The sequence below is a fragment of the Adiantum capillus-veneris genome, chromosome 27 (assembly GCF_014529385.1).
Source record: "Adiantum capillus-veneris isolate H3 chromosome 27, ASM1452938v2, whole genome shotgun sequence".
NCBI lineage: Eukaryota > Viridiplantae > Streptophyta > Polypodiopsida > Polypodiales > Pteridaceae > Adiantum > Adiantum capillus-veneris.
Window position 1 is genome coordinate 112,743,069 of NC_140957.1, and position 24,811 is coordinate 112,767,879.

At 41.6% G+C, this 24,811-nt stretch overlaps 1 protein-coding gene across 2 annotated transcripts; it reads left to right on the plus strand.

The window, feature by feature from the left end:
* Window positions 1-248: 248 nt before the first annotated feature.
* MSH7 (MUTS homolog 7) lies at window positions 249-22,453 on the plus strand. 2 transcript variants are annotated; one of them, XR_015186871.1, is made up of 17 exons: window positions 249-789; window positions 1,311-1,671; window positions 1,758-1,853; window positions 2,513-2,568; window positions 2,650-2,719; window positions 2,867-2,962; window positions 3,064-3,207; window positions 3,550-3,583; window positions 4,042-4,089; window positions 4,188-4,417; window positions 18,489-18,618; window positions 18,717-18,994; window positions 20,030-20,242; window positions 20,391-20,780; window positions 20,926-21,000; window positions 21,078-21,205; window positions 21,289-21,426. XR_015186871.1 is itself a non-coding variant. In XM_086503782.1 (17 exons), the coding sequence occupies exons 1-17, from the start codon at window positions 251-253 to the stop codon at window positions 21,805-21,807; spliced, it is 3,429 nt and encodes a 1,142-aa protein (XP_086359908.1). In that variant the 5' UTR covers window positions 249-250; the 3' UTR covers window positions 21,808-22,453. The 2 variants fall into 2 exon arrangements, 1 of the variants encoding a protein (XP_086359908.1); XM_086503782.1 differs by having other exon boundaries at window positions 20,904-21,000; window positions 21,289-22,453.
* Window positions 22,454-24,811: the final 2,358 nt, after the last annotated feature.

Genomic DNA, 24,811 nt, shown 5'->3' on the forward strand with positions numbered 1-24,811 from the left:
TTAGGCCAAGTTCAGACTGGTCATGTGCATTGTTGCAAGTTGAGCTCCCTTTCCTCTCTCACGAATTCACACTGCACATAGAGTTTGTGCTGCATCTAGAACAACAAGAGTGAGCACCTGAGTGGCTAGATTGAACAATTGCACGCTCATGCGGGCATTGCTCGCAGAAAAGTGCGTGAGACATTCACCGTAGGGGGGGTGGGGGGAAGCAGTTCTCAAAACGTATGCTTTTTTTCAAGCGAATGAGCTTATGCCGGGTTCAGACTGCCCGCCCGAGCTGGCGCTCCTCTCAACTCTCCTTTGGATCATGCTAGCTCAACACCTGAAATATATTGAGGACATTGTAACACAGAGACAATTCATATGGTTCCCGCCATTTGCTAAGAAGCTGCATTCCTACACCATGCAGCGCAGGCAGCAGTCTTTGCTTTCCTTTTTCCATGGTGGCTCCGAACCCTCGAAGCCGTCTGCACAGAAGGAGCGTTTAAATGACCGAAGCGAAGGTTGCGCCAGCCAAAAGAGCTTCTCAAAAAACAGGAGGAGCTTCGAGACTCTGACTAGCAAGATGTTGCGGCCTTCACAGCAGGTCCCGCCTTTCCGACAGGAAGAAAACGTTTGTGGACTCTTCTCTGCTGAAGCTTCCGCTGGTTGTCCAGAAGACGCAACTAGGTTATCCCAGAAGTTCCCCACGATGGATAATCTTAACGGCTACTCCTCGTCAAATGCTCCTTCTACGTGTACGGATACTCTTAAAAGCTTTCAAAAAACGATTCAGGCAGCAGATGAGAGGTACGTGGTTCTTGTTATGCTTTGGAACAGTGCATACTTACTACTACGTGCATAAGTCTTATTGAAACTGCTGTAGCATTTTTTTTTTTGATCAGGTGTTTTTCCTGTATAGTCATTCGCTGCATTTTGTCCTTCTGGGCCATTGCTGTCGATCAACTATACTAATATTATAGTGGAAGCTTGACGATTTGTGTTAGAGTAGCATGAAAGGACTTCCTTCTTTTGAAGGGAAAAAGATTCCTTGCCAGGAACTCAATTCTGTTGTCAGTTTTTAGAAAGCTATCAATTTTGCTCAGCATGCGTTTTGATAGAAGTATGCAAGCTTCAGGGCTCATATATTTCTCTGTATGTGGTTAAACCCGAGCGTAAACATCTGCTTATGCTACATCCTTTATCTTGCTACCTTGAGAATGGGCTCATAGAGAATACACAATTGGAAATGTTCTGTACTATGCATTTATCATCACACCTGTATGATTGTAAGCTGTTAGATGATGGGCTATCTGTGTGCATGGGAGCAGGATGCGATGTTTTGGTACACCGCATGCCATTGATTCTTCCATACCTGGAATCAAGCGAGTTAGAGAGGATCAGGATACCTGTTTGCAAGAGGATCCCCGTCTTCTTAAGCGCAAATTGCTGATGGAAGCTCTTGGAGAGGGTGAAGAACAGAAGGGTTTATGGGAGGAGGCGAAGGCAAAGTTTGACTGGCTGAATCCATCAAAAGTGAGAGACAGCAAGGGTAGGAGAATGGGTGAACAATATTTTGACAAAAGAACCCTGCAAATACCATTGGAGGCTCTTAACAAAATGACAGCATCACAAAAACAGTATTGGACAGTGAAACGCCAGTATATGGACACTGTTCTTTTCTTCAAAGTGGTTAGAAACTTACTGATTTTTTGAAAAGACAGCTGTTAAAAAACTTAAGAAATTCAATGAGGTTCTCCTTTATGATTTGGGTACAGGGTAAATTTTATGAGCTTTATGAGCTCGATGCAGAGATAGGGCACAAGGAACTCAACTGGAAAATGACAGTGAGTGGTGTTGGCCGATGCAGACAGGTAACTGCTCTGATGCATATTCTGAACCTGTTGAAGAGAATCTTCTGTTAGTCTTGTCCTGACCTACACTTGTGGCTAAGTTATTGTGGTGAATCAGTGTCATTTGTATGCAAGAGAACCTATGATCACTTTCCTAGCATGACACACTGCTTGTAAACTCCCAAGAAAGATTGACATCTCTTGGTATACTTTTGTCAAGACACCTGTCTAATTTTCATATCTGGAGTGGATATTTGTGGGCGAGGGTCTACGTCCTATTGAGTGTGCTGATATCTTTTAACCACTTTGGGAGGAGCCCTGATGATCTTTGTATTTGATCAGATGCTGCATTTGATAAGTTTGATGTGCTTAGGGTGGGTCAGAGAATTTGCATCTCAGCTTTTGGCTGAGTCCTTAGGTGAGCATGTTAGCACATATCAGGGAACTTTGAAGCAGAGACAGGAAGCTTTAAATCCCAGAAGTAGCTAGAAGACTTATCATGGGGAGAAGAAAAAATGCACATGGCATCACTAATGCTGCCTTTTAGAATTAGAAGAATAATCTAGTGACTCCATGCATCACGAGGCACCAACTTATTTTACCAGCATTGTGGCTGGATACTTTGTTTATATTCCCTCTTAGTAGAGGAATTTTTTTGAGCTTGTATTTCCAATTTGAAGGTTGGAGTTTCAGAGAGTGGGATAGAAGAGGCGGTTGAGAAGCTTTTAGCACGCGGGTATGTAAAGGCAAGTTTAGTACTGGTTGTTATGGTCATTTGCAATGATTGACCATGAGGACTTGATTGTTATTGTTCTAGTTACAAGGTTGGCAGAATGGAGCAGGTTGAAACTGCAGAGCAGGCAAAAGCCAAGAGAGGGCCTGGCGCAGTAAGTGCTCTTTCACAATATTTTTACTGCATATAATTTCTATGCCTAGCTCTTGAAACCTATTGAGTACTCCACCTGGTCCAAAAAGTGTCAAAAATTAAGGGGTAATTTTTATGGAGCAAGTTGACTAATTTCATTTCTCTGTAGATGGTACAGCGGAAGCTCACACATGTATTGACTCCGTCAACTGCAATGGATGAAAACATCAAACCGGAAGCTGTTCATCTTCTAGCTTTACGAGAGGTAGACATATCACATCTTTTTCTCATTGGCACTAAGTCTCTGTTTTTTTTTTCACTAGGTATTGTTGATAGGAATAATCGTATCTTTCCAATTCTGCACAGGAGCTGCATCTTGATTCGAATAGTTGCACTGAAGAGAAGTGTGTATTTGGATTTGCTTTTGTTGATGCTGCCGCTGGCCAGTTTTATGTCGGTTCTCTATGTGACGATGATGCTCGCTCAGCCTTGGGAGCATTACTTGCGCAGGTCAAAATGAACCATAAGCTTCACATTAACATGCATAAATGGACAGCAATTTGATCTTGTAGAAAGTTTCTTACAAGCTTTTGTCTAAATGGCATCAGAGTTAGTAACTGCTTTGCCTAACCTCCATGATTCATAGCCATTTGAATGCATTGTAAAATTAGCCAAGCATTCTTCTGGTAGCTGATTGATTCTGTCTTTGCTATGTGTTGTTGCTGAGGAGTATTTGTTCGCTTATGTTTTCAAAGTGCTAGGTAATATATAGAACAAAGAACAGGGATGCATGCAATGTATCGAACAAGATGCATCACAAGCTTGACAGCTAATTGAAGTTTCTTGTTTCAGGTGGTGCCTCGAGAATTGCTCTATGAGTTGGGAGGTACGCGTTATGTACCAAGGACATGTTAGCGTGGCAAAAGTTTAAGTTATGCGCAGAGATAGCAAAGCTTGTATATAGTTTGCAGGTTTTCTACAAAAAGTGTTCGCAATATTCTTTTGACTATAGTTACTGTACCTGGATTTGTTTACTTTTACTAATACGTATATACATTTTATATTGCTGACCAGAAGTCTAAGCATAGGACAAAGATGGATTTTCCAATGCATGATATCTTCCATAATTGAATTCTAGTCTTAAATGTTGTCTTTCTGGTTTTATATTTTATTTAAAGTCATTTAGTTGCTGCAGTTTATTTGCCCATTTCCATTACCATGTTATGCCTTCTGGTTGTTATTTCCTCCATTTATTGTGGTCTAGTTGTTATTCCTTGAAGGTGGTATGCTTTGAACCGAATTAAATTCTGTCTACGGGCTGTTTTGTGGCTGTCCTTTTTTCAGGATTATCGAATGAAACAATGAAAGCGTTGAGGCGCCATTCTTCCCAAGGTTAGATTGCTCTTTGGAGTGTAAACTTTGTTCTTCACAAATTGACAAAATCACCATTGTTTTAGATCTCAAGATTTTGCTACTTTTGGCATTTTCAGGAGTTGCGCCCCTTGAACTCACTCCCCTCCAACCTCATGTGGAATTCATGGAGGCCTCTACTGCTTTAAGTATGATAAACTCCCATGGTTATTTCTGCAAGGATCCGAAAGTGAGAGACAATTATGGATCAAGCACAAACAATTGTTTAGAGGTTCTTTCTGCAGTTAATGACTGTAATCCTGCAGTCATTGCATTGGGAGCACTGGTACAACATTTGGTACGATTGAAGGTACTGCTAATCCTGTGCAATGTGTATCTGGTAGTAAAGAAACTGGTAGTAGGTTTTGTTAAAAGTTAAAAAGTTCATGAATAGCTGTCTTGCAGATGGTTTCACAATTTCTTGTATGATGATTCATGTTATTGTAACAAGTGTTTTGTTCTGGTAGTCTTGTTTGCAAGGATGTTATAGAAATCGCAGTTTCCTTTATTATGTTTGAAAGCAAATTTGTAAGAAGGTATGCTTGAGGAAGAGTAGGGACTTGTAGTAGAAGCTATAAAGATAGACATCTTTGCTAATAATGTCTCTTGCAATGGATGATAGATATGACAAAGATCTCATATCACATAAGCACTCTCTCCTGTACTTGGTTCCTTCTTCTGAGAGACAAAAAGAAAGAAAAGAAAAATATATAAACGGTTCTTAGAGGCCAAATTGGCCCATAAGACTTGTTACCATCGATGCTGATAGTGTCACAACAGTGAAGCATCCTTCTAACTAACCTTTAACCTGACGCTCTTTTTGTCATTCAAAAGCTCTCTCTTGTCTTTCCTAGCAACTCTACGAAGCTAAATGTGCAATTGGCAGGTTTAATCTCTGCTCAGCTTAGGATCTCCATGTCGAGCAAGATGCAAGTGTTGTTGGGTGAAAGGGGGAGACCGGTTGCTTAGAACACTTCAACACTTGCTCACATACATCACCATAGACCTGTCAACCTCTTTTTCCAATTTCCAAGCGTACATACACACACACCTACTCTATGACACACACACTAAAAGCATAGAATTGAGAGAGACAAGCTGTAAGAGGGTGGTAAGAACATGGAACAGAAGATGTAGACTTAATTAAGTAGTACATAGCAAACACATAATAACTTAACAGAGAGGAGATGGAAAATTGAGAGCACCTACACAAGAAAGGCTTAAAATCATAACCCCAAACTCCACTGGCACCTCTCTTGTGGAGTTGGTATTTGATATTTTGATTTATTATTGGTGCCAAAATTGGAGGCCGCTCTTTTACACTTTAGTTCCACTTTAGTTATGAGTGGTACACACTACTTATTGCATGACCCTCTTAGGGTTGGTTCTCACTGTCTTATTTACAAAGGAGCCATAGTGGCTTATTTCTAAAATACTGTGCTAGGATAAAATGACTGAGAGAATTATTATTTGTTGGCGCCTCCTCGTCGACTTCCAGAGTTCCAATCTACAAACCATCATGCACTCACTGTTAGTAAAATTCAAATAGACAACACATAATTAATCATTAAGCCAGCTATCCCAATTGCAGCTAACCACATGCAACAAGAGGATGCCCTGTCTCGTAACATCCCTTCCACCAGGGATAGCAACTGTCCTCAGTTGCTCACTAAAAGAATCAATTGGACCATGAGTGATGGAATGTGTGGAGAAGGTCTGGGAAGTTGCGGAAATTTTTTTCAGGCATCCATTTGGCATCCTCTTGAGGGTGGCCTTTAAAGGTCAAAAGATAGCGGTTATAAACCATGCCAATGCGTGTGGTGGTGGTCTCGTGATCAACTATTTGTGCAGGGATGAGTTGTTCTTCTTGGTCTACAAGTGAAGGTCGATCCTTATAAATGTGATGTGTAGGTAGGGGTCCTCGGAAAGATCTTTAAAGACTAAGGTGAAAAGCATTGTGAATGTGCCAATGTAAAGATAGGTCTAAACTGTTAAAGATGTTTGCCCCTTTTAGTTTGTCCAATAGATCATCCACTTTAGGAATAGGAAACCTATTCTTGATCTTTAGGAATAGGAAACCTATTCTTGACGGTGATCTTGTTTAAAGCCCTGTAGTCAATACACAGACGAGAAGTTTCATTTTTTTTCTTAACAAGAAGTATTGGAGCTTCGTATGGTGAACTACTAGGTCTGATAAGTCCTCAATCAAGCAAGTCATTGATTTGAGTTTGTACTCTCTGTGTGCAATTGGATTTTACTCTATAAGGTGCTCTACAAGGAGATTTACTACATGGAATAATATCTATTTTGTGGTCTTTTGGGCGTGAAAGGTGGTATTCTAGGTGGTAGACATGCATGAAACAATTCTGAAATTGTGAGAGAAAATCATCATGTGAAGGGTTATGTGAGGTTTCGGTTTCAACGGAAATTTGATTTACTAACACTACATATGTTTTTCCTTGTTTTCGAATAGCTCTTTTGGATTGAGTGTAAGAAAGAAGTGGAAATTTTTGATGTGCTAGTGTTGCTTGGATGGAGAATTTTTTTAAATTTTGAGTGAGATATTATACGTGTTTTATAATTAATCAACGGATCAAATTCATGACAAAATGGTATTCCCAAGATCATATCAAGACCATGCAATGGTGCTACCAAAAGTGTACGTGCTTGTGTAAATTCACCAATGCAAACTTCAACAGTGACTTGGGTTTTACAATTGAAACGTTGATTATTAAAAACAGTTTTGACTTTGAGGTGAAGAAATTTCAGAGAGAGATAGTTGTTGTGTAACAAATTGCTGACGTGTCAAAGCCTAAAGAATGGAGTCAACTTATAGATGCCGGCCGAGGGGCCTAAACCCTAAGAAGCAGTAGGAGAAGTGTCACAGAGTGAGGACGTGGTAACCCTAATTGCTGAAACCCTAATTCTGGAAACCCTAACCCTAAAACCTGCAAACCCTAATTTCTGCCAGAAACCCTAATTGTTGAACCCTAATTCTGGAAACCCTAACCCTAAAACTTGCAAACCCTAATTCTAGAAACCCTAAGAAGAACAAGCAATAGAAGAAGAAGTCCTACCAACTTAGGGGGATCCCGTCCGATGGGGTCCCAAGTGGCATCAAGGCATTAAAAATAAAGCAGAACACACTCAAAAGACTTTGCACATCAAAATATGATGATGTGGCACCTGTACGGATGTCTCGGAATTCGCGGCGGATTTTTAGGGAAATCCCGAAATTTTAGGAAAGTGATTTTTTGGGGTCAGCTTTTCATATTTGATGCTTTTAGGCTTTGGGCCTTTAAATATGAGCCTTGGGAGCCCTCTCTGGCACTCTTCAGCGCGCAGATTGCAGAGGAGGTGCTCCCCGGCTGTTGTACTTTGCGAATCAGCAGTAATATAAAGAAATACCGAAAGGGGCGCCAAGGTTTGGGGCCAATACTCTTTGGGGTGGAATTTCGCCACTCCGTGTCGCGTGTCGTCTCTCTCTTTCAGTTCAGTTGTTATTGAAGTGCTAAAAGTCTGTTCAGTCTGTTCTTTTCTATTGGCACGTGGTGCCCGCATTTGTGACAGTGGTATCAGAGCATTAGGCGTGTGCTTTTCTGAAAGCATACCGGTCCTACAAAAGAGCAGACAGAGCTATTGGAATTGAATTATATTTGAGGTATCAGCCACTCCCACCCTTACTTCATCGCGCATCGGGCGCGCTCCCGTCTTCACCGCTCATGTCTTACATGGCATAAGCCATGCAAGAGAAGGATCCAGATTTGTTTCAAGTCACTGTTTTTCTCAGAAGCAGTGCCATGCAGATGTTGACGTCTACAGCTACCAAGCAGCATACTCCAAGTACTTGGCAAGCTTTCAAGAAATTTTTTGCCCGAAGTTATATGGTTTCTGACATCTTCCTTCGGAGTGCAACTTTTGGCAGAGTGGGGTATCCTGAAATGCTTGCCATGGAAACCCTAGCAGATTATAACTTGAAGTTTCTCGACATCTCCCAGTAGATGTCTCTTTACGAGCAGATGAACTTGGAGACCGAGTGCGATTGCTATCTTGGGACTACTATCGCCGCCAAAGAAACACTGTTTGTCCAAGAGCTGATGGACCATGTTGTGCTCGGCTATGACCTTATGGAATGAACCTAACCCTAATTTTTGGTGCAGGTTTCAGGATGGAAAGTCAGTCGACTTTTCGAGCTCGATTGATGTCGAGATTGCTTTTTAAGTTTGAGTTCTGTTTGAGCTTGTTTGGTGATCCTGTTTGGAATTTGTTTGAAATGGATAGTATCTGTTTTGAACTTGTTTTGGTGCCGATTTGAATTGTTTGACTCTGGTTTGATACTGGTTTCAATGATTGGTGATTTTACTCCTGGGTGGAGAAGTGAGAAATACTGTTTTGGTATTGTTTGAACCTCGGAACGACGCAGGCCGATGCCTGGGGAGCGTTTCGTTCTATGTTTGAAAACCTCTGAACGACGCAGGCCGATGCCTGGGGAGCGTTTGGTTGTATGCTTGTAAAATAATTGTTGTTGTGACTCCCGGCCCGGACCTGGATGGTTATGCGGGAGGAGTATTAAGAAGTCTGAGCAGTGGTTACTCTCAGCACCTCCAAACGACGCAAGCTGCGGTCTAGGGGGCGTTTGGTTGTAAAAGGCCTCCATATCTCCCGGCCCGGACCTTTTTAGGTTATGTGGGAGGAGTGATGAGGGAGTCGTTGAATATCTCCTGGCCCGGACCTTGTTAGGTTATGCGGGAGGAGTGTTCATCGGCGGCTTTATGTTTCTATGTCTTGTAACATGCATATGTGAGCATTTGTGTTGCATTGTGATGTGCCAACCACTGAATATTCCTAATTGGATGAGATTGCCTGGGTATGTAATTTTAGTGCATCAAGACACCCGAGGAAGATCAGTACGGTCTGGGTGTGATGGCTAATTTTACTACGCCGGAATATCAAGAGTTCCGATCTGGACGAAAGGAAAAGCTAACTCCTTGATCAAAACAGCCGATAGGAGCAGCTAACTCCTTGATCAAAAGAGCAGAAAGGAGAAGCTAACTCCTTAATAAAAAGAGCAAATTGATCGTCCCTCGGAATGTCCCTCGGAAATTTTTGAGCTAACTTGAGTTGTTTTGCAGATATGCTGTAATCGCGGACGATTACTCTCTTTCAAGAAGGGGAGATGTAACAAATTGCTGACGTGTCAAAGCCTAAAGAATGGAGCCAACTTACAGATGCCGGCCGAGGGGCCTAAACCTTAAGAAATAGTAGAAGAAGTGTCACAGAGTGAGGACGTGGTAACCCCAATTGCTGAAACCCTAATTCTGGAAACCCTAACCCTAAAACTTGCAAACCCTAATTTTTGCCAGAAACCCTAACTGCTGAACCCTAATTCTGGAAACCCTAACCCTAATACCTGCAAACCCTAATTCTAGAAACCCTAAGAAGAACAAGCAACAGAAGAAGAAGTCCTACCAACTTATGGGGATCCCGTCCGATGGGGTCCCAAGTGGCATAAAGGCATTAAAAATAAAGCAGAACACACTCAAAAGACTTTGCACATCAAAATATGATGATGTGGCACCTGTACGGATGTCTCGGAATTCGCGGCGGATTTTTAGGGAAATCCCGAAATTTTAGAAAAGTGATTTTTTGGGGTCAGCTTTTCATATTTGATGCTTTTAGGCTTTGGGCCTTTAAATATGAGCCTTGGGAGCCCTCTCTGGCACTCTTCAGCGCGCAGATTGCAGAGGAGGTGCTCCCCGACTGTTGTACTTTGCTAATCAGCAGTAATATAAAGAAATACCGAAAGGGGCGCCAAGGTTTGGGGCCAATACTCTCTGGGGTGGAATTTCGCCACTCCGTGTCGCGTGTCGTCTCTCTCTTTCAGTTCAGTTGTTATTGAAGTGCTAAAAGTCTGTTCAGTCTGTTCTTTTCTATTGGCACGTGGTGCCTGCATTTGTGACATGTTGTGCCAATCTTGTAGAAATTAAATCATGGCTATTGTCATCATCTAAAAGAATGGTGACACTTTCACCTTTGTCTGTGCTTTGCACTTTAAACAAAGTGTGAGGAGATATAAGAGTACCTGAATATGGGTTGTCATCGTGATCATACTCGGGATCATATCCCTCATCGTAATTAGCTTTTACTTCATTGTCGTCGGGATTAGCATCTTCGATGAGGTTAACAGTAGCTCCGTTGGGGCGGTGGTTATTGAAGGGTTTTTGGCTTGGATTTCGGGTGATTCCATTGGATTGGCCATTGCTCTTAGCAAGACTTTTTGGGAACTTATCTGCATAGTGACTATATTGAAAACATTTGAAATACTTTACCTTTTTATTACCATTAGAGTTTTGAGCAAGACGTTGGTTGAAAGAATTTTGGTTCTCTTGTTGCTGCGTGTTGTTGTTGTTACTTTAAGGTTGAGAAGCTGTAGTAGAGTTGTCAAATCTGCGTCTCTTGAAAAAGGTACGGCTTTGATGTTTGTTCCCGTCAAAGTTAGGAGAGAAAGAAGCTCTCTTGTTACGGTTAGTGTTAGCAGTTTGTTCGGTGTGAGAGGGTTGTCCACCTTTCTTCTTTTCCGCATTAAGGGTCAAAATAATAGCCTTTGACAGTGAATCCGGTTCAAACATACCTATCTCAACACCAATTTGTAGTGCTAAGCCAAATATATATTTACGCTTTAATTTCTTGCAATTGACATGTTCAATAGCTTGCAATTGAATTAAACAGTTCCAAAAACTATCAGTATAGCCTTGGACATCTTCAATTTGACCTTGTCGAATTAAATCCCACTGGTGTCGTGCTTTAGCTTTATACTGTGTGACAAAGTTTGAGGTAAAAACAGCTTTTTGAATGCATGCTAGATACGTGGTCTTTTTCCGTGCTGTTTGGTGACGTTGCACCACAATGCAGCGCTATTGGTGAGATGATTTGATGCACATTTTTACCATTTCACGTTCGGAAAAGTCTTCATCATGAAAATAGTCATCTAATTGACTAATCTATACTAGAATCGTGCTAGTATCTTTAGTGCCTTCAAAATCCTTGAAAGTGAAGGCTTTTCTGTTAATTTTGTTTTGCTTGTATGCTGGTGCAGATTCGATGCGTGCATAATGCAATAATTTATCTTCAAGTGTCACGTGACACATCCAACCCTATGTGTACGTGGACAAGCTATAGCACGACAAGGGTTCAGTCACTCCAGTCAGTCTAGATTTAGAAGTGATCTGGCACTTTTGTGAGTCTATTCGCAGACCGTGCATGTCCAGACACTTAGTGTAGATGCTTATCCTCTGGTTGCACACAGCATGATCATAAGCATCCCCATCAAAATCCATCAAAATCCTTCGGGGGAATTTTCCAGTGCATTTAGCCTATTTTACCTATTTTTGACATTTTTCACTTATTATTTTTAAGTGACTTTTGTTGGAAAGTAGGTAGGGCAAATTGAGTAAGTTTGTATATAAGCAAACCTAGACTAGCACTAATTGGCAGAAGAGGCAGTAGGAGCACACGCTCAACATGCACCTTCTCAGCAGACCCCCCCAAGAGACCTAGTGTTTTTGGAGCAGATCCAGTACCTAGCGTTTTTAACACCAGATCAGCCAACGATTTGCACTTGCAGATTTCGACGACAACAGAACATCAAACCAGCCTAGCGTTTTGCATTTGGAGAACAACCGGCGACAGATTCCAGATTTTCAGCCCTAGCGTTTTTGCATCTGGATCACACCCTAGCGTTTTGCAGATTCTCCTCGACGGAAACTCAAGAATCATCAGCGTTTTTAGTTTTCAGCCCTTAGACATTGCAGATTGAGTCCCGAACCTCGCAGATCTCACCTTCTCGCAGCAGTTCCTCGCCGCACGGTCAGTTTCCGCAAGGTTTACAGTTTCAGCCCGGAAAATGCGGATTTCAGCATCTGTGTTTTCAGCGCGTCGTCGTCGTACCGTCGTCATCGACATAGAGTCATAATTCAGCAGATAAAGATTTGCAGATTTCAGCCCTTAGCGTTTTCAAATTTTAGCCCGTCGTCTCGTCGGCCTCATCGTCGGCAAGTCCAAGCATTGTAGAGATTTGTGCAATCATAAGTAGACCGCTCTCGCCATAGAGAGTGGGGCCTTCGGAGGACGGTTTTACAACGTCTCTAGTGTCGCATTCTCTTCTCTATATCTCAGTCTCATGCACTTTCACGCACAGTGTCCATTCACTTTGTTTGTGTCCATTGCACTCTCTCATTAAGAACGGAAGGCTCTCCCTTCCATAAGAACAAAAGGAACCTTGAGCACAGTTCGGAGCACTCATCTTGAGCAAAGTTCAAACATTCATTCCGCTGCAACCTACATTGGTATCAGAGCTTTGGCAGTGTTCTGTATCACTCAAGGAAAGAACCACAAGAAATTTTTTTTGCTTGTTGAGGTCGCACGAACCCAAGTTCACTTGGGCGTGTCGATTCCTAATTGTGTTTTTGAAGAGTGACAAGAATCCAAGGAAAGAAGGGCTTGTCCAGTCTCCCCTTGTGCCTCTTTTCACTCATTGAGAGCGGACCGTGCACTTAGCGGCCGGCCAATCGACGTGAGGTGGGAAAAAACAACCTTGGTGTGAGTGCAAGGCCGCCAAGGGGTGTGCCCGCGGAAAAGAGTAGAACTTGGGTGAAGAGAAGATCCTTCTTTAACACAGATTACAAGCGAAAGAAGAACCCAAGAACCTCAAGACCCTCAAGAACCCAAGAACCCAAGAACCAAGACTTGCAAGAACCCAAGTTCCTCGTGAACTTTGGAACCCAAGACAACAAGAACCCACAAGAACCCAAGACTTCAGTGGATGGTCATCACTCGAAGTGGAATGGATTTTCCCCACCAAGAGGTTTTTCCGACTCTCCCCCTGCACCATCTACGCCACAAAGTGTACCAAATCCTATGGAGGCAATGGTCAAGACGATGATGGACATGATGACAACGTGGCACGAAGCAAGAATGGCAGCCATGGAGCGTGAGCGTGAGCAATTATGCTTGGAGGCCAAAGAATTTGATCGCAAGGACGCAGAAAGAAAAACAGAAATGGATCGCAAGAACGTTGTTCATTTTTCCTCTCTCATTTCTAATGTGCAGGCGAAGATTGAACAGATTCAGAAAAAGGAGACTCTCGGTCTCATCTTCTCCAAAGCATGACACAGGATTTGCATGATGATTTGAATGATTTGCATGATGATAAGCATGATGATTTGAATGATAATGAGAAGCATGATGATTAGAATGTCAATGCCAAGCATGATGATTTGCATGATGATCAAGATGTGATTTCTCACGAGCATGATGATTTGTATGAAGATGATGTGATTGTTCACAAGGATGATGTGTTAGTAGATACTTTCTCTAGTGAAGCTAACCTCATTGCAGATTCGCTCAATCACGAAGAACTGACCTTGGCTCTCGAGTCGAGGTTCCCAGAACCCCCACAGGAAGATTCGATCAAACACGAAGAACTAATCTTGGCTCTCGAGTCTAGGTCCAAAGAAACCTCACAGGAAGTACTATGTGTTCGTATGATTAGTCAGCACGCATTGTACAAGTGTTTCATTCGTGATCGTTTCTTGTATTTTAGTCAACCTTTTTATGTGATCCCTTTTCCTAGGCATGACATATTGTACGTTGAGCACGTTTCACTCATGAATGAGCACAAATGTATGCGGATTTTTCATGAAAAGCTGAAAAGTATGCATTCACGGAAGTCACATTCCATGTCTCTTCCTTGGCATGACACAGTTGTAGTTAGAGTACATGAAAGTATGAGCACCAAGCATTGGCATTTCCGTTGTGAATTGTCACAATTGATTGCTCTAGATCATAAGAAAAAGATTCGATCTCATTGTTTGCGTGTGTGTGGTGAACGGTTTGGCACTCCGTCTATTGGTTCATCTACATTGCATGCACAGTCTTTGAGGAAGACAATATTTTTTCCAGTCACTTTACATGGAATAGATACGTTCATGGTTTTGTGTTGGAAGTGGTTTTAGGAATTTTCAGCCATGGAGATTCTTGAAGAAGAAAGAAGCATGACCTCGACGAAGTTGAAGCATTAAAGGAGCCACAGAAGACTTTGTGTCGCTTTCGGCGCGGCCCAAAGAAGCAAGCGTTGCAGACTTTTATGAAGTTCAAGTACCGCACGACCCACACATCAGAGTGGGCCGGCGAAGAGTCCCTTCCAGGATTTCGGATATTGTTGGCGATCTCTCTCGACGCCATACAGTTCGGTACCAGTATCTCACTTTGAAAAGGAGGGGATGTCACGTGACACATCCAACCCTATGTGTCCGTGGACAAGCTACAACACGACAAGGGTTCAGTCAGTCCAGTCAGTCTAGATTTAAAAGTGATCTGGCACTTTTGTGGGTCTATTCGCAGATCGTGCATGTCTAGACACTTAGTGTAGATGCTTATCCTCTGGTTGTACACAGCATGATCATAAGTATTCCCATCAGAATCCTTCAGGGGAATTTTCCAACGCATTTAGCCTATTTCACCTATTTTTGGCATTTTTCACTTATTATTTTTAAGTGACTTTTGTTGGAAAGTAGGTAGGGCAAATTGAGTAAGTTTGTATATAAGCAAATCTAGACTAGCACTAATTGGCAGAAGAGGCAGCAGGAGCACACGCTCAACAGACACCTTCTCAGCAGATGCCCCCAAGAGACCTAGCGTTTTTGGAGCAGATCCAGTACCTAGCGTTTTCAACACCAGATCGGCCAACGATTTGCACTTGCAGATTTTGGCGACAAGAACATCAGACCAGCCTAGCGTTTTGCATTTGCAGAACAACCGGCGACAGATTCCATATTTTCAGCCCTAGCGTTTTTGCATCTGCATCACATCCTAGCGTTTTGCAGATTCTCCGCGACGGAAACTCAAGAACCATCAGCGTTTTCAGTTTTCAGCCCTTAGACATCGCAAATCAAGTGTCGAACCTCGCAGATCTCACCTTCTCGCAGCAGTTTCTCGCCGCACGGTCAGTTTCCGCAAGGTTTACAGTTTCAGCCCGGAAAACACAGATTTCAGCATCTGCGTTTTCAGCGCATCGTCGTCGTACCGTCGTCATCGACATAGAGTCAGAATTCAGCAGATAAAGATTTGCAGATTTCAGCCCTTAGCGTTTTCAGATTTCAGCCCGTCGTCTCGTCGTCCTCATCGTCGGCAAGTCCAAGCATTGTAGAGATTTGTGCAATCATAAGTAGACCGCTCTCGCCATAGAGAGTGGGGCCTTCGGAGGACGGCTTTACAATGTCTCTATTGTCGCATTCTCTTCTCTATATCTCAGTCTCATGCACTTTCACGCACAGTGTCCATTCACTTTGTTTGTGTCCATTGCACTCTCTCATTAAGAACGGAAGGCTCTCCCTTCCATAAGAACAAAAGGAACCTTGAGCACAGTTCGGAGCACTCATCTTGAGCAAAGTTCAAACATTCATTCCGCTGCACCTTACATCAAGCTCTTGTCTTTGCATGTGTTCATACGTGAGAGATTGTTGCGGATTGGCAAGCTGCTCAACAATTGTGGGTGCTTGAGGAAGGTATGCCATGATTGCGTACTCTTTTTTTTTCCCTCTTTTTGTGTGTGTTTTTAATTTTTAAAATGGCTATATGGAGATTTTTACAGATGCAGTATGCAAAATAAGTGAGAGAGAGTAAAAGAAATGGCAGAAATAAAATGTACTTAGCTTAAATATTGTATCGGTATCCAATCCAGAATGGCGATGTGCGAGGAAATTACCGAAAAAGTGAGCGGTCAGACGGTTGTTCTGTGAGTCGATCGAGTTCGCAGCGTCCAATCTCCCGTATCCTAAAAACAAGGGCAATACAATTGGCAATTTTTGTTACCTTTGATGGTTTCCGATTAATCAGCTTCAAGCTTTTGATATAAATCCTTAAGGTTTTGCGACTGAGGTTTTTAAAGAAAAATTTGGTGACGTTGGTTGTGGTTTAGGGTGAAACCACCAAATTTTGGGAGATTGGGCGGCAAGGAGTTGTTGGTATTAGGCCAATCGAAGAACAATTTTTTTTTTTGATAGTGATCCTTTTTTTTTTCTTCTCGTTTCTTTTGACGTTCGGCGGCCGAACGGTTGAGGCTAAGGAGCTTTAAGGAGAGAAAAGGGGTGAATTGGCTCTAATGGGGTTTTTTTTTAAACCATTGGATAATGGGTGGCGGGACAATTAACTAGCACTTTTAACTCAAGTGTAAGTTGCATGTGGATTTTTGAAGACCAAAAATAAGTCTTGCAGCGTGCAATGGAGGATGCCGACAGCGCGAGAGAGAGAGAGAAGGGAGATGGCGGCTTCTGCAGGCGGTTTTAGGCTTCGAGGCAGGACAAGATCTTGAAGGCAAGTATGGGGCGCTCCCTTTGACACCTTTCCTGCACAGTTTGGTGATGGACACTTCAAGCAAGGATGTGTGTGTAAGATGCCGTTCCCACGGAATTTGTCTCTCCTTATTTCTTCTCTTACTTTACGCCTCCCGATGTCGAGTTTCTTGTTTCGACTTCCTCTCAAACTCCTTCTAAGCCTTCCCAATGTCAAGCCCGAATCACCGATTTGATTCAAACTCCTCAAAATTCAAAGTCTTCTCAAATCCTTCCTTGAAAACCCTCGCAAATTTGTCTTAGTTTATGAAATTGATGTTGTTGATTCATAAGTTTCTCTTTAAAATCGATTTTGATTGCCAATTCTTTTGAACCCAAGGCTCTTCCGAATCTTCAAGTTCCTCTGCTTTCTTCGACTCTTGCTCTCTTTCGCCTTCACAATCGATAGGAATTAGCCATCAATTAAAAATTTAAATTGAGCATACCGAATCTCGATGTCGATAATCAAATTAATTTGTCGATTGATCGCCGATTAGCTTCAATTTGCAGATTTGATATTGCCAATTGAAAAATTTCTCTTCGGATTTAAAATTTGATTGCTGATTTCCTCGAACTTGAGGCTCTGATACCACTGTTGGGTGAAAGGGGGAGACCGGTTGCTTAGAACACTTCAACACTTGCTCACATACATCACCATCGACTTGTCAACCTCTGTCCCTAATTTCCAAGCGCATACACACACACCCAGACTATGACACACACACACACACACACACACACACACACACTAAAAGCATATAATTGACAGAGACAAGCTGTAAGAGGGTGGTAAGAACATGGAAAAGAAGATGTAGACTTAATTAAGTAGTACACAACAAACACATAATAGTTAAAGAGAGGGGAGTTGGAAAATTGAGAGCATCTACACAAGAAAGGCTTAAAATCATAGCCCCAAACTCCACGGCACCTCTCTTGTGGAGTTGGTATTTGATATTTTGATTTATTATTGGTGCCAAAATTGGAGGTTCCTCTTTTACACTTTAGTTCCACTTTAGTTATAAGTGGTACACACTACTTATTGCATGATCCTCTTAGGGTGGGTTCTCACTGTCCTATTTACAAAGGAGCCATAGTGGCTTATTTTTAAAATATTGTGCTAGGATAAAACGACTGAGAGAATTATTATTTGCCGGCGCCTCCTCGTTGACTCTCAGAGTTCCAATCTACAAATCATCATGCACTCATTGTTAGTAAAATTTAAATAGACAACACATAATTAACCATTAAGTCAGCTATCCCAATTGCAGTTAACCACATGCAACAGGAGGGTGCCTAGTCTCGTAACAAGTGTGGTCTTTGTGGTTGTTTGTGTCTCATTTTACAAATGGCAATGGTGTTAAAGTTTGGTATTTCTCTGTATTTGTTGAGTCCATCGTGTATCTCCCAGGGATAGGTGATAAGGAGAGTGTGCATCTTTTGTTTGGACTGGCTGTGAGAAAATTGTCACAAAAAATTATGCTCTCAGAGGCAAAGCTGTCTGCACTCATGCTCTATAGAAGAGCCCATAGCATAGTTACAAAGAATGACCATTTTCAGGCTTTTGTTCCCCGTTCCCATTATTCCAACTTCTTGCTCCGAATCCCCATTCCGTGTTTTAGACTCAAGTATTTGTAATAGGGAATGACAATTCATACCCATTTCCATTCCCCTTTCCGCGTTCTGATTTTAGATGCAATGAGCTTGTTTCGGAAGGTTGAAGGCTTGCCTTCTTGCGGCAAGGGAAGTATCTTATCATTCACCCCGTTTTATTGACCATTGAAGAAGCGGGCAGAATGTGTTGAATGAGCAAGAGTTTCTAACAACCTTCAGTGTCGTTCTTCCTCTGTGTACGCTTAATCCAGATGCTAGCCGGTTCCATTAAAGCAGCCTGATCATATTTGTGTCTCAGACAACTTTTTGAAAGTTTCAATAGTTGCATGTCTATGGAATTTTAGAAGTATTCATAATTCGGTTTAATTTGCGTTTGGACAGTTGGACACTTCTTTGCTGGAGAGTAGTCATTTAGCTTCTTACGATGTCTACAAGGGATCATTATGCTTGGATGGTCAAACTCTCTCAAATCTAGAAATATTTAACAACAATGCTGATGGAGGCGAGACAGGTTTGCTTTCCTTAAAAAACTGTTAAAAAATAACATTTATTTCATAACTCTTATCACAATTTGGGAACATGATTTTGCTATTCTATGACATTTGACAGGGACACTTTTCTCATTTCTAAATAATTGTTCTACACCATTTGGCAAACGGTTGTTACGGAGGTGGATTTGCCATCCTCTGCAAAGACTAGGTGAAATTGATGACAGGCTAGATGCTCTGGAGGATTTCAGGAATTATCCAGACCTTGTCGGTGAGCTACGGGCTGGGTTGAGGAAATTGCCAGACCTTGAGCGACTGGTTTCTCAAATACACAGGTTCTCGGCTTCATCCTTTGAAGCCACTATACCTCTACTTTCAAATCGAGAGAAGAAACGAAAGGTACTTGGTCATCTGCTTGGGTTTGTTCAATGTTTCATGATCTGGAGGCTAGTCTGAAAAAGTAGTACAATTTGGTACTTTCAGGGATATTAAATTGTTTTTGTATGTATTTCTGCATGATGCAACTTTTGTGGAGGCTTTTAGTTTAAATTCTGACAGCACGGTTTCGGTTTATGAAAATGATGATTTGAAACTGTGCCAGAAATCTTCCTTGTTCTTAGCTTTGTGAAGCTTTTCTCTGCTTTATTTTTCTTGTTCTGATCATTGTGAAGCTTTTTCTCTGCTTTGTCCTCATAGTTCTTATCATTGTGAAGCCTTTCTCTCTGCTTTTCTCTGTGACTTTGCCTTTAACATCACTGCACGAATGTTTGTAACCTCCATTCTCAAACTTCCAGAAATCTCTAAGGGGATTGGGACTGATGATTAAGGATGGAAACTTTTGTTAATTTAGAAGTCGGCATATTTTCCGACAAATTAATGATCATTTGGCTTTAGACTCTTTAGTCCTCGTATATTTAGTTCCTGTTATGAGTATTTGTATATTTTGATTGTATTTTGAGCAAGTGTCTTTACCCCTCATTACAGTATGTACGTTTTGGCCTTCCCGCCCTTTTGAAGGTTTATTCTCTTGTTGGTCGTGTCCATTTTCTAGTAGGCATTTTTTCTGTATTGTGAATGAGATAGACTTTATTTTCTTATCAGGAACTCTTTTTGAGTGAATTATTCTGTTTTTGGGTCTTGTTTGTAAACTTTCGTTCGCTTCGCCAGCTCATAGAAGAATTTGCCCATGTGTCTGTGTGGGCTATTTGCCCCAAATCTTAAATATGGTTCTTTATTTCGGGATTCATAGGTTCAGATTTTACTCCCCAATGAACATTATTAGTTACTGCAGTTGCCCATTTTTTTTTCTCTGCGATGAACTACTCTGAGCATGTTGCTTGCTCTTTAGGGTTGATGCTTAATCACCACATCTACCAAACCTGAAATTTTCTGCAAACGTACGTACAAGTTTTCATCCCATTTCTTTTGCTTTAGGCTCAGGCATTCGGTGCTGCGGTGAAAGGGCTCCGGATTGGGATTGCTCTGATAAAATCCATGAACCGGCATATTCATGAAGGTGCAATAGGCAGTCAATTGTTACTGGCTGTTTCAAACACTGAAGTGCTGACAGAAGCACACGGGCTACTTGACTTAATGGCTGCACAGCTAGAGGAAAAGTTTTCCTTTTTGAAGCAGTCGCAAAAACAGGCACGAGTTTGTTTTTTAAATTTTAATCTACAAATCTTAAGCACTCCATGTAAACCTCTTGCATAAACAGTAGGCTTGTCTAAAAAGAGATTCATAAATTTAGCCATTTTGTTTGAGGTTAAAACGAACAAATTGTCGTATGTAACAGGGTTTTAGTTTGGATGACAAAGATACTAAACTCCTAAATGACCTTTTACTGGAGTTCAATCAGCATTATGAATGCTGGCGAGTGGTCACTTGCAATTTAGCCCAGTTGGATGTACTTCTCTCATTTACCGTGAGTGTAAATGGAGCAAATGGCCCCACCTGTCGGCCCATGTTCATTTCTAGCTCTAGCAAGGGAGGTGGAATTTTGAAGATCGAACAACTTTGGCATCCTTTTGCATTGGGGGCTCAGTGTAGTGGGGTATTTGTTCGAAATAATGTTGAGCTTGGCAGTGATCCTGCTTCTCATAGAGCAATGCTTCTTACTGGACCGAACATGGGAGGCAAATCGACTCTGCTTCGTGCAACTTGCTTAACGGTTATCTTGGCGCAGGTACTATTATAGGGCAACTCTTAGTCCTTAAAATTTGTATTTTATTAGCTAGCTCAACGTCTCAGCTTCCAGCTTTAGTTTTTGCTTTTACTCCCAAGTATAACATCACTTGCGAATACACAGATGGGCTGTTATGTGCCTGCAGAGTCTTGTCTTCTATCTCCTGTGGATACAATATTCACTCGTCTTGGTGCTAGTGACCGAATCATGTCAGGAGAAAGTAAGCAAACATTCAAGCCTTTAGGATTGCTATGACAAGGTTATTTTCTCAATGATTCTTGATCTGTCCGGTTGTAGGCACTTTTATGGTGGAATGTATGGAGGCTTCTTCTGTACTAAGGCATGCTACTCCAGACTCTCTGGTTATTCTGGATGAGCTGGGGCGAGGGACATCGACATTTGATGGCTATGCGATTGCTTACTCGGTGAGTGACTCTTCATACAACGGTGCTAATGTGGCTATTCTGCTGCCATTCTTATTCATTGCTTAATAGTTGGCCTTGTGCAGGTGTTTCGTCATCTGGTTGACTCGGTTGACTGCCGCTTGCTATTTGCGACACATTATCATCCTCTTACTAAGGAGTTTGCAGCGCACCCGAGAGTGAGTCTTCAACATATGGCATGTGGTTTTGAGGACACAAGTGCCAAAGATTTCACCAAATGTGCTGTCTCTGGTATGGAGATTAATACGAAGGAGAGGAGTCTAGTATATCTATACAAGTTATCACCAGGTGCCTCTCCAGATAGCTATGGTCTTCATGTTGCATCACTAGCTGGGTTGCCGTCGACAGTGATTGAAAGAGCAGAGCAAGCTCGCAGCATACTTCACTCAAGACTGTCGACAACGTTTCAAAAGAATGCGCATCGTGTGCTTTTTTCACATGTACACGATCAGTGGCTCAGAACAATACTAGGTGCCTCAGGGCAGGATGAGTCGAGCTGCAGCTTCACTGATGAGGAGGATGCTCAAGACTTACTACTATGCATATGGCATGAGCTACAAGGGTCTGTGAGTAAGAGGAGATGATATGGCAAGCCTGAATTAGACTTAATGTGCTGGCTTCTGGGTGGATAGTAGTGCAATGGGCTTCTTAGTGGCCCAAGCTTTGAAGGATGTCCAAATAGAGAGGACTCATAGCTTGCGACAAGACACCCCTTTACTGAGGACCTTGCAATTTAATGGAGTCCTTGCAAGTGTTCTAGTGATTGAGCTCATCTCAATGTCAACCTCAGCTCCATGCTTTGTACATCGGCATCTGAAAAGAGGTTCAAATCCTCAGCCAAGCAAAATAGCTCGCTTGAAATTTTTGTAACCTATAAGGCAATACCAAAGCCTTTTTGTAAACTTTGAACCAATGCTCGGAAAAGAATGTACATACTTGGATTCAGCTTTCTTTGTATGTTGTGCTAGGAAAGGTTAGACTGCCAACGTGAGCCTTCACCTTGTTTTGTAAGGTGCAGGGTCTGATGGAAAGGTGGCGCTGCAATCTATTATGAGTGCTTGCATTGAAGCCAATTGACCTGTAAGCAATGATTGCTCCTACAGAAAGCTCTTGCTTTAGTAAAACTTGAGGAATCCTGACTCCTGAGCTTTAGGATTTTTTTGAAAGATGAGATGTATATCATTGTATCTAATTTTTTTATCTAATGGTCTGGTCTTAATACTTGTTCTATATACGCAGCTCTCCCTCTCACACTCACACTCGCACACACATTTAATCTTGCTTTGGCGACTCTCTTGGAGTTTTTCCTACAATGTTCAAACATGATCCTCCCTTGAGTATTGCTATTCATTGCACCTCTCCTTGCTCGAAATCGTGCAACATAGGCAAATCATGCCCATCGCTTCCTTAGGGGTCCTTAATATGGCCCCTTTACCCTACATGAAAATAAAATTCCAAGAGTTGAGAATCTTAATGCAACGATAAACATTATTAGAAACAGGTGCCTCTTACCTAGACACATTGGCCTACATAAAATGATGCCGACCTCTTAGGAAGATAAGAAGCGTGCCATCATTAGCTTTGCCATGTGGCACTATTCAACAAGCTTTATCCAATGGTCCATGATTGCTCCCCAGAGCTCAACACTTTACTAAGACCTTATGTAGGCAGTAAATGCGAGCGTATATACTACAGAGAAAGGATCTGTTATTGGCATGTTCAATAACATAAACAAAAACTACCTCATAAGGCTACCTACCACCTGGCATTTGTGTATAATCGCTATACAATTGTGGTCATATGTCTCTCTTTGTGTGTATCTCTTGAGCCACATTGGTTTTAGAGCCATCATTATAGATGACCAATCCATACAAACAATCCATTGTATGGATTGGTAGTCTGGTCTTGTAAGCACATTGGAATTTTAGTAAAAGGTGAGATGCTTCTTTTCTCTCAATGTCTCTATGTAGTAAGTCACTATCTTTGATGACTATTGTACAACATTTTGTTTTCTTCAAGTGCAACACCCCATCCCAAAATCCCCTCATCACTCATGCATGTAACACAATGGAACCCCAAGGTAATGTTGAGAACCGTGGTGTATGAAGGGTCATGAAAACCTTTGCTCTTTAAGACCTCAAAAAACCTAGAATTTGATTTATGAAAGAATACATACTATGGACAAAGTGAAAATTTAACAATTTAAGACATGCAAAGGAAACGTATGGGCTTTGGAAGCTAAAAAGAATGAAATGTATTATTTAAATTTTTGGTAGCGTGTAATGTAGCTCAAGATGTCACATGTAGAACAAGGTGAAGGTTCACATTGGCATTCTACAAAAATAAATGAAAGGAAAGTCAAGTCGTCTCAAACCAGTGTTCGGGAAAAGTGTGCCTCAGATTAGCCTTGAGCCGGTTGCAATATAAAAGTAGCCGGTTTAGGGGAGGGCATGAAGGAGAAAATTTCGCTTAAAATACATGGAAATTAGTGTAATTTTGCAAAAATATTGGCTAGTATTGTAAAATTTTTGGTTCATATTTGTCTTGAAGGGATTTTTGAATGTTTGTGGAAATAATTTTTCCTGAACACTATCTCAAACGTGAAACGGCCATCAATTGACAAACTAAACAAAAGAAGATTTCAACTATTCACACGAAAAGGTAGGCCCAAATCAATAATGAGAGTAATCAATTTCAAATGTCTACCTAACTCTCTTCTCCTCTAAGGATTCTTTTAGCAAGCCAAAACTAAATAAAATCCTTTGCTCATGCGAAATCACAAAACATATAGCTCTAAAAGCACAAAGGTATGCCATGAAATAAAGTTGAAAGAATAAATATGGCACTTGAGAACGAGGTAAATGTAAAAAAACATGTATTGCAGATCACAAGAAGTTTTGGACAAATTCCCACAATAATTCTCACATTGTGACTTACCTTAACATCATGAGCCTCCGAGAGGGAGGCACCGCATACCTACCTAGGTACGATTGGGGGCAGGGACCGCCGGCCCGGTGGGGGGGCCGGGCCCCCCCTACCCCCAATTGGACCTAGCTAGGTATGAGGTGCCTCTCGAACAGAAGCTCATGATGTTATTCATTGTATGAAAAATACTGCAAAAGACTCTGCTTTCCTACATGATAAATTTTCTAAATCTTCTTGTGGATGTTTGGCTTTTGAAGTGAACCGAGAAGGTCACTTCCCTGGAGAATGCAAACTCTTTGAGTAATAAAATGTAATCAATGAAAGTGTCCATTATGGGTGCGTGACACAATGGTAACAATGAAGAAAATTGAGAGCAACAACTCATTCTAAATTTAGAAGATCTTGATAAAAAGAGAATATTTTTGACATACGATAGGGTATACAAGAAAGGAAAGATGTTAGATAAAGATCTCTAACATTTTCACAGGTGGCAGATGTTGGAGGTAGGGTTGCAATAATGTGCACCCAAAACTTGGAGAAGAAGAAGCTCAAAGGAATACAACAAGAAGTAGTTTAGCCCTAGAATGATTATTGTTTACAATGAACAGGGAGGAGAAGTTCCTAACAAGAAAAAAAATTGCCTTGATTGTCCCATGGGAATGG

What these genes read in the sequence shown, in the direction of transcription:
- MSH7 (XM_086503782.1), top strand. Translation starts at nt 251, where the DNA reads ATGCCGGGTTCAGACTGCCCGCCCGAGCTGGCGCTCCTCTCAACTCTC. An exon ending in GTGTTGGCCGATGCAGACAG is followed by an intron (nt 1,854 to 2,512) that starts GTAACTGCTCTG and finishes TCCAATTTGAAG; the next exon opens with GTTGGAGTTTCAGAGAGTGG. An exon ending in TGAAGCAGTCGCAAAAACAG is followed by an intron (nt 20,243 to 20,390) that starts GCACGAGTTTGT and finishes CGTATGTAACAG; the next exon opens with GGTTTTAGTTTGGATGACAA.